At 43.6% G+C, this 13,418-nt stretch overlaps 1 protein-coding gene across 1 annotated transcript in view; it reads right to left on the minus strand.

The window, feature by feature from the left end:
* PLG (plasminogen) overlaps window positions 1-8,376 on the minus strand; it is a 29,818-nt gene extending 21,442 nt beyond the window's left edge. The window contains exons 1-3 of the mRNA XM_033144117.1: window positions 8,230-8,376; window positions 4,561-4,699; window positions 3,790-3,896 (exon numbers count right to left, since the gene is read on the minus strand). Of these exons, the coding sequence (XP_033000008.1) occupies window positions 3,790-3,896; window positions 4,561-4,699; window positions 8,230-8,278 (295 nt within the window). The 5' untranslated portion in view covers window positions 8,279-8,376. The remainder of the gene's footprint in view (window positions 1-3,789; window positions 3,897-4,560; window positions 4,700-8,229) is intronic.
* Between the last annotated feature and the right edge of the window lie 5,042 nt (window positions 8,377-13,418).

The following is a 13,418-nucleotide window of genomic DNA, read 5'->3' on the forward strand; positions in this document are numbered from 1 at the left end:
GGTATGAGCTTTCGTGTGCATGCACACTTCTTCAGATATCTGAAGAAGTATCTGAAGAAGTGTATCTGAAGAAGTGTGCATGCACACGAAAGCTCATACCAAGAACAAACTCAGTTGGTCTCTAAGGTGCTACTGGAAAGAATTTTCTATTTTGTTCCTTCTTCTAACTGCATGCTTAAGCCACTATCCAGGAAAGGCCGGTTCACACAAATCAGTGCTGCTGATGAAAAGAATGGAAATGTGGACCGAGCTAGAAACAATCCTACGATTGTGGCAGCTGAAATAAGTTACAGACAATGGTGGCAGCCTGGTTCACACTTCAAGTTCCCTGTGTAATTGCAGGTGGGTGGGCTAGACAGTTCAAGCAAGAGAGATAACATTTTGTGTGTGAACCAGAAGAAGCATTAGTGCACTGTGCTGAGTTTCTTTCTCCCGCAGTAAGTAGTAATGCTTACCCCATGTCATAGCATTGTGCCTCCTCCCACCCTCCACTCTTCATCATTGGATACTGCTTGCTGGATGGGGAAATGTAGAATATAATGATGCCATTATAGCAGGTCTATGTTTAATGCCTAAGTCTATCTACCCAAAATGTTTCCAGAATGCAACGTTCATCCTGATAGGTTTAGTGTGGAGCTTATATGATACTGGGCCCCTTCAGGGTGGTGTTTTTCTTGCAGGTGTATTCCGCAACATGTCATTAACACAATAATAGTGTGTCAGCGGTGGATTAATGCTGGACCATCCACACATCATTTGGCTTTATTTGTTGTTCTGCGGTGCTTCTTCAGTGTTACCACATTATCGCCATCTGCAGGGGCATTCTTGTGCTGTAACAAAAGCAGGACAACTTCTCTCCCCCCCCCCCGAACATTTGTGGTATTAAAAAAAAAAAAAGAGTACAGGATTTCAGCACGAAGAATTGAGGCATGCGCCAACTGGAAATAAAGCAGTATGCCTGCCCTGAAACTTTTGCAGGTGCAAGCAATATTGGAACCCATCTCACGTAGAACAGCCCCAATGCCATCATGAGCACAAATAATCCTGAATGCACACACAATTTTTTTTTGGAGGGGTCCATTGTCAGCTAGTGGTTGCCATTCCCCACTTTCAGTTGCAATGTTTCATCTGTTTTCTTACCTGACTGCTTGTGGCTAGAAAAATGGCAGGATGATTCCATGAGAAAAGTGTGGGATAAGAACTAAACATTTTGCAAATAAACTGCCGGTCTGCAAGTGCCCCCAAAGTGTGGAAACATCAAAAGAAACTAGCAAGCCACTGTTGGTGGCTGTGTAGCATTGGGGTATATGGGTGTGTCCAGGTGGGGAGAGCTCTGTTCATAGGGAAATAAATTTGGAAGTCATTGCATGACCTGGGAAAAGCCCATTCACATGGGGATGTGAGAGAGCTTCCCTGCAGTCACTGCAGCAAGACTCTGCAGCATGTTAATAGGGTGGAATGGAATTGCCAAACAACTATAATTTATTCAGTGCTGCCAACAGTCTGCCAGATGCTAATTAGTGCAGCAGACAGGAACACTTTCCCAAAATTGATTCAACTGAAGTTAGTCTCATATTAAAAGGTGCAAGTGAAGAGTTTCTCAATTTGCTTCAACAGAAGTCAACTCTGCATTTAAAAAGTTCATGTGAAACAATCTGTTGATTATGCTAACTATAGCTAATTAAATGCCAAGTATACTGGGAAAGGGAGTAAATAAAATACCCAGTTTATAAGAAACACACCACTCTAAAAAGTTGATTTTGTTGTTTTCAATTAAGTACATCAATGAAGTCACATTATTGCGACAGCTGGCACAAACCTCTGTGCATGGGAAGCAATTATAGCAAACTCTGTCTACTTTTCGTATTTGTGGAGGAGGGTCAGAAAAAGGAATTATGTTTCATGTGAGAGAAATGCAACACAGACAGTGGTAATGTCTTTGCATCACAGATTTGGAAAAACCAAAGAGACAAATGAAGATCTTTAAAGACCTTCACAATCTATAATCTAGCATATACACTTAGAGATAGGCAAACAATTGCATACAGGCAACGGGGATTTCATTTTCTTGGGATATCTATTGCCAACACCACATCAAAGGCTGCTTTTGAAGATCTCCTGTGTATTAGCCCAGCACTATGGCAGAGAAAGAAATGAGGATGTCATTGCCAAATATCCTCCTACAGGAGACATCTGTTCCCTCACTGGCTGTTTTCTCTCCACCCTTGAAGAAATCCCAGTGCAGCCTTTGGGAGCAGTCTTTAAGTGTCCGTGAAATGTCAAGATCTTGGCTGACATGACCTATTTCTCAACTGCTGATGGGAACATGAGCATACTTGTTTAGCGAATTTTGGACTAAGAACGTAAGAGCAGCTTTCCTGGAGGGGAGTGATCTAGTTTTCCCAATTAACTCCCACCACTAAGCTGCATGGCATATAGACGGCCTTCTCCAACCTGTTGCACTCTAGATGTTGTTGGAGTGTAACTCCTATCTGCCCCAGTCAATGATCAGTGATGATGGGAGTTATAGTCCAAAACATCTGGAAAGCACCAGGATGGGTAAGGCTACAAGGAAGGCATCCTATAAGAACATTAATGTTTTGTGATTTTAAGCTAGGAAAATGATTGTGGGGAAATCCAATTCACAGATTTGAAGTGTCATGTATACTTTGGTCCTGAGAGCGTTTTAAAAAGCAAACATCACACCTTGAGTATGAAGCCACTGGATACCAGATGAAGATGTTCAAGGGCTGCATTAATTTCTGGAGTTTCCAGTGGTCCCTCTCTGGCTTAACTTAAGCCATTTTCAATTATTTTAGGCCACTCAGTTCTTCAGGAAATTATTCCAGGTAATAAGGAATAGCCTTTACACCAGGCACACAAAACCACTGGCCCTCCAGATGTTGCTGAGCCACAACTCCCATCAACCCTAGCAAGGATGGGCAATGGCCAGAAATGATGGGAGTTATTGTTTGGCAATATCTGAAGGGCCAAAGATTACCCACACCTGCCTTAAACAATATTAGCAGCTATATTTTCATTTCCTTAAATAATCAGTTCCCCCCCTTAAACTGAGGCTAAGGTCGTATGTGACAAAAGATGGCAGTAGCACATGAATGACATTGGAATTATTTTCTCTTCAGGACAATGTTTCTTTGACAAAGACACTCATCAAATATATTTCAAATGGCCTTGGCTGTCAATCGTGTAAGATATTGTGAATACATGCCATTGCATAAAGTGCTAGAGAGGACATTCATAATAATAATAATAATAATAATAATAATAATAATAATAATAATAATTAATAAATAAATAAATAAATAAATAAATAAATAATTTGTATCCCGCCCTCCCTAGCCGAGGACAGGCTCTGATCGGCTAACATCATAAAAACAACACAATATGCATAAAAACAGACATCAATTAATTAAAATACATCTTAAAATTAATTCAGACAAGTTAAAATCTGGGCAGGTGGCAATTATCAGGTTGGAATTGAGAGTGGTTAATACTTGCCAGGACCAAATTTTTCCACTGATCATACAAGGACCTGTGAGTGGGTTGGGGGCCTCCTTCAGGCTTGTTTTATACAAAGGAAAGTGAGTCAAACTGCATCCTGCCCAAAGGGCTGGCGGAACAGCTCCATCTTGCAGGCCCTGCAGAAAGATGTCAAATCCAACAGGGCCCTGGTCTCTTGTGGGAGAGCGTTCCACCAGGCCGGGGCCATGGCCAAAAAGGCCCTGGCACTAATTGAGGTCTTGATATCCAAAAGCTGTATACACTTACTTCTTTTTTCAAAGAGAATTGCATCTGCCCTTCTGAACACAACTGTTGTTTTGGTGTTGTCGGCCAGTGTAATGCATTGCTGATCTTTGACGGCAAATATAAAAGACCTGTTGAAATGGCAAGATGTGAATGTGGCATGAATGCAATCTGAGTTATTATTACCAAGAGAATTATTCTATCCATCTTCGATTGTATTGAATTCACTCACTGAAAGTCATTTGTATGAAATTACATCAAAGCAGAAGTTACATCAAGGCTGTCATTATGAAATGTGATCAACCTGATTCACATGTCCCATTAAACTATAGTTAAAATAAAATATGGCTCCATATGAACAGGCAGCGTGCTGAAACAACAGGCACTTCAATCCTCCACCGCTGTGCTCCTGGGAAGCAAACCATGTTGTGTCATCTGAACCTGGACCCAACAAACAATGTGTGGAAACCAAGGTGGAACAATTCCCATCATCCCCGGACATTTGCCCCCCCCCTGGCTGGGGCTAATGGAAGTTGTAGTCCAACAACATCTGGAGGACACCACATTGGTTACCCCTGTGCTGACCATTGAGGACCAACTTCAAGACCCCTGCTCTCTCTTCTGATGGCTCTTCACATTTAAGCCAGATTTGGGCACCCTTCAAAGAGAGAAATGTCTTCTTTAGGTAGAACACATGGCTACCCAAGTCTTAATGGATACAAAACATTTGAAGGTCATAATTGATCATGAGGACGTTTGGGCATCCTTGACAGGATGTAACAGTGTCAGGGTTACCTGCAAGTAAATGTTGTTTCAGCTTCACATTTCTGTGCACATCCTTCTATATTGAGGGTCCTATAGACCTGGCTTTGTTGACCAAGTATCCATGCGCCATCTGTTCTTGCATAGTTATCATCAAGGAGATCTCCTCGAACTAAAAGAAAACGAGCAAAGAGGCAAGATTAAAAGGTGAAAATGCTGCAGCTAATAAAAACAGTAACAAAATGATTGAAAAGAAGTGACTAATCTGGGCAATTTTGATGTGTTGGGGCACATGTTGGGGTTGTCATGTGCCATCACAACATTAGGATGGCCAATTAAACATCACTAAAAAAGGGGACACAACAGTAGGGTGACCAGATGACCACTCAGTCCACTGTCTAGTTGCTTTAAACCAGACTAGGACTGGGCAGCCATTCAAAAAGGAGGACTCCTCTCACCAAAGGGCTATCTTCTGACAACTATTTAAATAAAGCACTGTATTCTGTAAAGTAGGGCATGTGGTCACCCTCTCTGAGATGTTGTTCAGGATGCCACTTCTTTGGATTTTGCCATTATGAAGATTGCCTCTTTATCGTGTGATCTTCTTATGTTGTCATGTCAGTGTCTCATGATGTAATATCATAGCACTGTGAGTGTCCTTATCCCCACTCCAGTTCATTGGCTGACATTTTGGGTGGAGAAACTTGCTGCATAATGACTTCAGGTCACCCATTTTGCCTTTCTAAAGGGATCTGTATTAGCACGAGGGGAAGGGAGGCAGGCTGTAGGTGATTGGCCTCTTGTAAAAGGCAGTAAAATCATCTATTGCTTTCTTTAGCTTATTTTGCCACTATGAGTGTGTCATTTGATTTTTCTGCAGCAAAAACCAAAATGGGAGAGAATCAGAGGAGGGAATGCCTACACATTGACCATGATAACTGTGTAATCTGGGCTTTAAATACCGGTAGATACTCCGAAATCCAGTGGTGAGGGGAAATGACCAGGGAAAACAGAGTCCAATTTGTTCAATGCGAGTACTGAGTGCAGACCCAACCCACCAGTAAAATCTTATCATATAGTCTAATACTTTATTAATCTTTGTAAAATTATTTATTTATTTTGGAGAAGTAATCTTCTAACATCCAGACAACTGCAGATTAAAAGCTTAATCTACTGAAAATGCTTTGGTGCCCTGTTCAGCTCAGCAGTGAGAAAGCTGTCAGTGAGTGGTGTCTGGCTTCTGAATACGGAAACAGTATCCTCTGTGGTTTGGAGCTTCGAAACAAAAGGAGGAACCATCTATATTAGTAGCTGAGGTGCACACTTGCTTGTGTGAGATTATAGGTGTCCAATAAAAGGGTAAGAAGGGTTGCTCTGAATCATACTGGCAACCCTAATCCTATTCACCTGGGAGTAAGCCGTATTGAATTCAACAGTGAATTCTTCTGAGTAGACCAGTGAAGATTGCAGCCTTAGACTGTGATCATTAGACTGAGTTCTATCCGGCAGCTCTTATAGATATGCAATATTTGTTGAGTCAGGACCAAGAATTGAAGGAGACATGGTAGCAATTTTTGTGAATAGATTTATAGAACCACTTCCAAAGTCCAGTGAAATTTGTCCATTGGCTGAGATGGCCTTTGCATCAAGGCCACTGTGACCAAATCTTAAAGAGTGCTGTGTGGTTGCCACTCTTTGGCTGGATCTACACTTGCCTTTTAAATGTTATTAGAACAATATTAGAAATTATTAGAATAATTAGATAATAAGAAATATTTTTCTAAAACATCACATAAAGGTAAAGGTACCCCTGACTGTTAGGTCCAGTCACGAATGACTCTGAGATTGCACGCTCATCTAGCTCTATAGGCCGAGGGAGCCGGCATTTGTCCGCAGACAGCTTCCGGGTCATGTGGCCAGCATGACTAAGCAGCTTCTGGCAAACCAGAGCAGTGCACGGAAATGCCGTTTACCTTCCCGCCGGAGCGGTACCTATTTATCTATTTGCACTTTGACATGCTTTCGAACTGCTAGGTTGGCAGAAGCAGGGGCCGAGCAACGGGAGCTCACCCCATCACGGGGATTCGAACCGCTGACCTTCTGATCGGCAAGCCCTAGGCTCTGTAGTTTAGTCCACAGCACCACCCGAGTCCCTCAAACCATCACATAAAGCACTTCAAATAAAGCATTTCTTACAACCGTCAAAACAGGAAGCATTCTCTTTTGCTTTCTCCCCACTGTCTCCCTGGTTTCTGGTTGCTCTACAGCACCCTCCTTCCTACCTTTCACCAATCCAAGGGAAGAGATGCATGTGAAGAAAACAGTGACCACGGCACAGGTGTTGCAAGACCAACTCACAGAACAGGCATGTCCCTTATCTATGCATTGTCTTGCAGCAAAATACATATGAACAAACCATGCATTGTGAATGAGATGACCTCCAATGACAAACTAGTGGATCAAACTAAAGTGCCACACCTGGAAAGGTATTATTTTATTATTAATATTTATATCATTTCTTCCATGAATAGAGCTCAGGGGGTATACAAGTGATGAGCAAACCCAGATCTTCTGAAGTTGTTGCATCATGTGCCTTGGGACCATGATCTGGGATCCCCTTATCAGTTCTTAATGAACCACAAACTTCATGCTTATGATTGTACTCTACTTATATAGTCCAGAAAGTAAACGTTTTGCACATTCTGCCTCCAAGTGGATTGTGGGAAGAAGAAACACATTGTAGTTAAGATGGCTGCTGAGTTACTTCAGTTAGAGCTGGGGCAGCCAGAAGATGTTGGACTCCAGTTCCCATTAGCCCCAGCTAGCAAATACAATGGTCAAGGATGACAGGAATTGTAGTCCAACAGCATTTAGAGGGCACCACATTGACTACCCTTGAGTTCCAGGTCTCATACCCAAAATAAATAGTTCAGGTTTCCTTCCTATGAAGCTGCTGTCTCCCTTTTGAGGGACAGTCGAAAGTATCCCTGAAACAACACGAAATGTGTGCAGCTTATCATGTGTAGTTTTTGCCTATTACACTAACATTACTCTAGCAAGAGAATGGTCTGGTGAGATATGAAACAGTTCTGTGGCTGAACCTAAGCATATCTTGCTCTGAAAGTTGCCTGGGTGCGACAGTCTGGAGAAACATAACTAATCTTCCCTGAGCTAAAGGCAGAATGGAGGATATTCATATAAAGGAGAGAATATATTTATAAGAGGGGAATGGAGGATATTCAAATAATAAAAGGACCGAGTCAAAATACAGCATGGCACAATAAATGTTTCATAGGACAGACTAATCTGTATCTTCGTACCTACATAATTAAGCATTCCTATATGGGTCATAGTTTGCAAACCCAAACACCTGGTGTTTGGAAAATTTTAGCATAAAAACATCCTAGTTTACATTAAATGTGACCACAGTATCCCTGAGCCAATCCTTTTAGTTCCATAGTTCTTGAGATTGCAAAGCATTTAGAAAATCCATTGTCTTTATAGAATATATCTGAAAAAAATATTTAGGTGTCAGCATTAAACATATATAGACACTACATTTCAAACACTTACATGGGCTCAGCCTATTTCAAGTCTAGAGGATAAATCCAGTTTAAGTTGGTTTGAAGATTACAAACTATTTCTGAAAACCTTGCCCACATTCTCTGCATCATTAAAAAAGCAATGTAAAAGCAACCTTACCTGAGAAGAGAAATAAAAGCAACACAAAAATATGTTTGCAAGACTTCATTTTGGGAAAGGCAGGTTGTGTGCTGAAAGGTCTGCCTCTCAATGGACAAAGTTTTATTGACTCAGCTCAGATTTAGACAAGCATTAAGCAAACCAGATAGCCAACGCAAGTTAAACATTCTCTTGGTGCCGAGGGCCTCTCTTTCTACTCAAAACGTTCAAACATAACCTTGAATTCAAGATCTTACAAAATAACACAGATATGTTTGATTAGATGTTGAGAAAGCGTAGAAGAACTTTCCCAGTATATGTAAATGAATTTTTGCTCTGAAATACTTAGGTATTATTTTTTTTCGTTTAGAGAGGATGGAAGCACATCATAGAGACATCTTAAGAGACATCTGAAGGCAGCCATGTTTAGGGACCTTTTTAATACCTAGCGCTGTATTGTTTTAACATTTGTTTGGGAGCCGCCCAGAGTGGCTGGGGAAACTCAGCCAGATGGGCGGGGTACAAATAATAAATTAATATTATTAAATTATTATAATGTCTCTAGATTACAACCCCCTCCCCCAAACAACCAACAACAACAACAGCTCAAAGCTTCTCCACGAATCCAACCCCAATGACTAAATGCACAGTTCAGGTAGGGTCCATTCTGGCAATGATTTCAACATGTAGCAGCCAGGGAGAAAGCCTAGCCCAGGCTGAATTTATTTTTATTTATTTACATACTGCTGTATCATAAAGAAGTTTCAAAGTGAATTGCCACAATGTCTATATACAGTGAAAACTGTGGGGGAAATTAAAATTACAGACCATCAACTAACTATTACAGACAGATACTTTCTTAATTGCCTAAATCAAGTGTGGCAGTATGGAAAAGTTTTTAGCAAGCATGTCAAGGTTCAAAGAGAAGGCACCTGCTGAATCTCTGTTGTCAGAGTGCTGCACTAGAGACTCGGTCTCTTGGCGTTGCCCGATGAACCACGCCAACTTGGGAGGTAACCAACTATGCTCCCTCAGATGATCTCAGTGATCAAGGTAAGGCAGAGGTTCTCAACCTTTTTGAGTCTATGGCTCCCTTGACCAACTACGTTATTTCTGTGGCACCCCTGTGGGGCTCTGGAGCCCAGTTATGTCACCTCTTGCCTGCGGAGCTGGCAGTCTCACACCCTTTTTCAAACACCTTCCCTTGTGGAGTGTTCCCTCAGCCTCCTTTCCTCTCCCCTCTCCTTGGAAGTCCTCTGGGCAACCCCTGCCACTGCCTCTGGTCTCTGAGCTGCCCCCAGAGGCACCATTCATCTGGAGAGCTTGTAGCCAGGGCTGCTGCAATAAACAGCTGTGCAGGCCTTTGGGAGGCAGAGACACGAGAGGGCATCAGAGGAGGGAGGGGAAGAAAGAGGGACAGAGGCCCTTGTTGCCCATGGCACCCCTGACCACCCTGGTTGAAAACCACTGAGCTAAGGGTTTAAGTGGTCCCTAAGTTACCCTGGACCTAAGTTGCTTAGGGCTTTGTGAATGAATACAAAGACTCATGGACATTCAATGAAACTGAATGCTGGGGGGGGGGGGTTAGGACAGATAAAAGGAAGTACTTCACACAGCACATAGTCAAACTATGGAACTCAATCTCCCAGGAGGCAGTGATGGCCACCAACTTGGATAGCTTTAAAAGAGAATTAGACAAATTCATAGAGGAGAAGGCCGTCAATGGCTACCATAGTTGGAGGGAGCTTCTGAATACCAGTTGCTGGAAACCATAGGTGGAAAGAGGTGCTCTTGTGCTCAGATCCTGCTTGCTGCTTTCCCACAGGCACCTGGTTGGCCACTGTGAGAACAGGATGCTGGACTAGATGCCTTCAAGCTCCCAAGTACCTGGTATTTAGCTATATGACTTAGGAAAGCTTATCTGTGTATTATTTCCATCAGTATCTTATGTATTCTCCTATTCTAATTATAGCAATAGAAGCTTATCCACTTGGTCCTGAAAGAAAACATGGCTTCATGCAACAGCTTTTCATCTAACCATTCACCTGACTCTGCTCAATAATAAAACACTGGATCACCACACTCCATGGTCACCTTGTGCTCAGTCTGTCATTCACAAAGCTGGACTTGAATTGGTACATTTTATAGACACAATGAAGTTGTAAAAGAACAACAGAGGGTTACCGGTACCTCTTTGCTCCCTCCTTTTGGTGCTTGCGTCTTATGTGTCAATCATAAGACACAAGCACATACAGCTCCCAAGATTTGAAGGATGCTTTGGTTTGTAAATAGAAAGGTGAGGCTCTTCTTTTCCACTTGTTCTGTATGTTGCCTACACCCCATCTCCTTCTAGAACAATGTTTATCTAGTCATGTTTGTCCTCTTTTGTTTGTTATCCTCTGAGGCTTGCCTAAAGGAAGATATTTACAGTATCTGAGATAAATCAGAGTTGGGATAATTTAGTTAGAACATTGGTTAAAATATAATCAGCTGCAGAGGACCTTTTAAATAGCAGTCAAAGTTCACACCCAGACCATACCTTTAATGTACATGACTTTCCCAAAGAATCCTGGGAACTATAGTTTGTTAAGGGAGTTGATAAATTGTAGCTCCGTGAGGGGTAAACTACTTTTTACAGGATTGGCGGGGAGCTATGTATGGTGGGGATGTCACAGAATCGTGTTTGCTGTAAGACCCCCCCCCCCAAAAAAAGCTCAAGTGATTGTAACCTAACTTCTAGAATGGTCATCCCAGTCAGCTAATACATTTATGCACATTGTTTCTTTAATCTGTGATATCCCTAGATGCAGTGCTTTTTTCTGGGGGTACGCATACCCCTAAACATTTTGTAAATCTAAGTTTGGCCTCATTGAGGGACATTATTTCAATATGAGCAGGAAGATAAGAGTACCCCTGAACATTTTTTTTAAGGAAAAAAAAAAGCACTGCCTAAATGTCAGGGTAAGTCCCAAGATGACAGCCACAAAATCATGTATGAAGAAAGCCTCTTCAAGGGCAAAGTTCATCTGCTTCAAAGGGGCTATCCCCAGATATGGGGAAGAGACAAGGTCAGACGCAGGGAAAACTGGTCACAGGCCAAAACTAGGAAATGTCCAATGAGAAGTGGGAGAACCATATGCAAATATGAGTACAAAAGTTCTGGGAAAGCACTAGATTAGTCCAAATGTTGTTTCGGAAACCCAACATTTAGTTTAGTTTCTAAACATCCTATCACAGCTACAAAACCAGAGTAATTAGTAGGCTGCATGCTTTGCTTTTTTTTTTTTAAGGCTTTCCAGTATTCTGACAGACAATTAAGAATCGCCTGAAGGTGGGGGGAAATGAAATTGTGTTTCACTTTTGAAGACATAATTGCTCTAGATGTAAAATGTTGATTTGTAGATGTTTCTGTAACAACGTATTTGTGCTTTCTGGATTGGTAAATTAATTACATTTTACATTTTGATATATAAACCTGGGTTTCTGAAGACTCACAAGTTAGCCTAAGAGTTTTTCCTGCTGGAGGTAGAAAAATAAATGGTCCCCACCCCCTCACCCGCATTCCTAGTGCATAGTATTAAAAGTCAGTCAAGTTATTCTGGCCCTGATGCAGAAAACCCCAGAAGTACCTTCATACCTCCCTGGCAGTAAAAATACAATGGTGATAAATTAAATTACTTAATATTTGCTGCCGTTGCATGAGACTCAAAATCAGCTGCCTGGGGTGCCTGCTTCATCCTGTCTAATGGTGAAGCCAGACCCGAGTATATGCTAATAATGTGGCTCTATGGTTTTGTTGCTGGGCTGTCTAATTCTCTTTTCTCTTACTTTTACTACTATTCAATATTTGTACTGTTAAAATCTGATCACATGCATCACTGAACTGGCAGAATGATCCAAACCGCTGTTACTCTGGGCTAGGTGTGCATTGAGCCAGCCACCACTGGCCTCACTGTTTGCTGCATCCTGAGCCGGTGATGTGATGGCATTGTGTGATGGCATCAGGCCAAATCTTCTCCCGCTGCCCTCAACTTTCCACCACAGCCACTGTGAACAGCAGGGCTATGGATGCAGTTGTGGCCCCACCAGTCCACAAAGCACTACTGGCAGAGAGCAGGGGTTAGGATTGTGCCCGAAGTCACTGGGATGTGAGTCCAGACATACACTCTGTGAAAAAGCTTTGTCAGGAATGTGCCCCCCCCCCCAGAGCGCAGCAGAAGAGTCAGCCTCAGAAATTGAGCTAAGCGAGCAAGGGGCCGACTCTTCAGATGAGAGTTGTTTGTCAGAGTTTAGAGAGGACAGCCTGCCCCCCCTCCTTCCCAGTGAAGAAGCTGTTAGCTCCCAAGGAAAGGAATAGTTGGAAGTTGGCCCGAGCATTGCCAGGCAACTAGTAGATAAGCCAGAATCTGAGGCTGTGTCTTCTGGGAGTGAGGAGGAGACAGGCTAGCCATTCAGCCCCTGTACTAGGAGACTGGAGAAGCTCAGAGAACAACAGAAGGGAAGGAGAAGAAAGGCAGGATTTTGGCGTTCTTCCTGTTGGGGGAGAGACAGTAAGACAGACTGACCAGGGCCGTCTTAAGCCTATCTGGTGCTGTGGTGCAAGGATCCCTCTGGCGCCCCCCACACCCACCTTTCCCTCCAGGCGGGCAGCAGCTGGAGGGCGACTCCTCCGGCAGGGAGGTCTCCACCCCCCCCTCCACACAGGATCCTGTTCCAGGTGTAAGGCTGGGCGCGTGCTGGGCACAGAGAATAGGTGCCGGGATTGATCTTGGCTCATGTTCTGCATTGATCCCTTCCACGGGGACCCCTCGGGCTCCTTCCCAGCCGCCCTGCGCCCTCTTCCAGTCCGGCGCAGTGGCAGGCTGGAGAAGTGCTCCGGCGACCAATTGCGGTGCTGAGAGGGGCGGCTGCCGGGGATCGCACCCACCTTGCGGGCGGGGCGCACACACCAGCCGGAGAGGGACGGGCAGAGGGAGGGAGGGATTGAGGGCTGATCGCTGTGCGCCCGGCTCACCGCCGCCGATCGCCTCCTCCTGCCTTCCCCCTGGCGGCGGGCAGGCTGCCGCCCCTACTGAGCCACCAACGTGGCCCCCGGACCTCTTCCCTGGTGCCCTCCAGAACGTGGCACCGTGGTTCCCTGTGCCACTAGCCTCTATGGCTAAGACGCCCCTGGACTGAGCAACTACTGTTAATGAGAACAGGCGGGAAGG

This window comes from Lacerta agilis, chromosome 3 (assembly GCF_009819535.1).
Source record: "Lacerta agilis isolate rLacAgi1 chromosome 3, rLacAgi1.pri, whole genome shotgun sequence".
Taxonomy (NCBI): Eukaryota; Metazoa; Chordata; class Lepidosauria; order Squamata; family Lacertidae; genus Lacerta; species Lacerta agilis.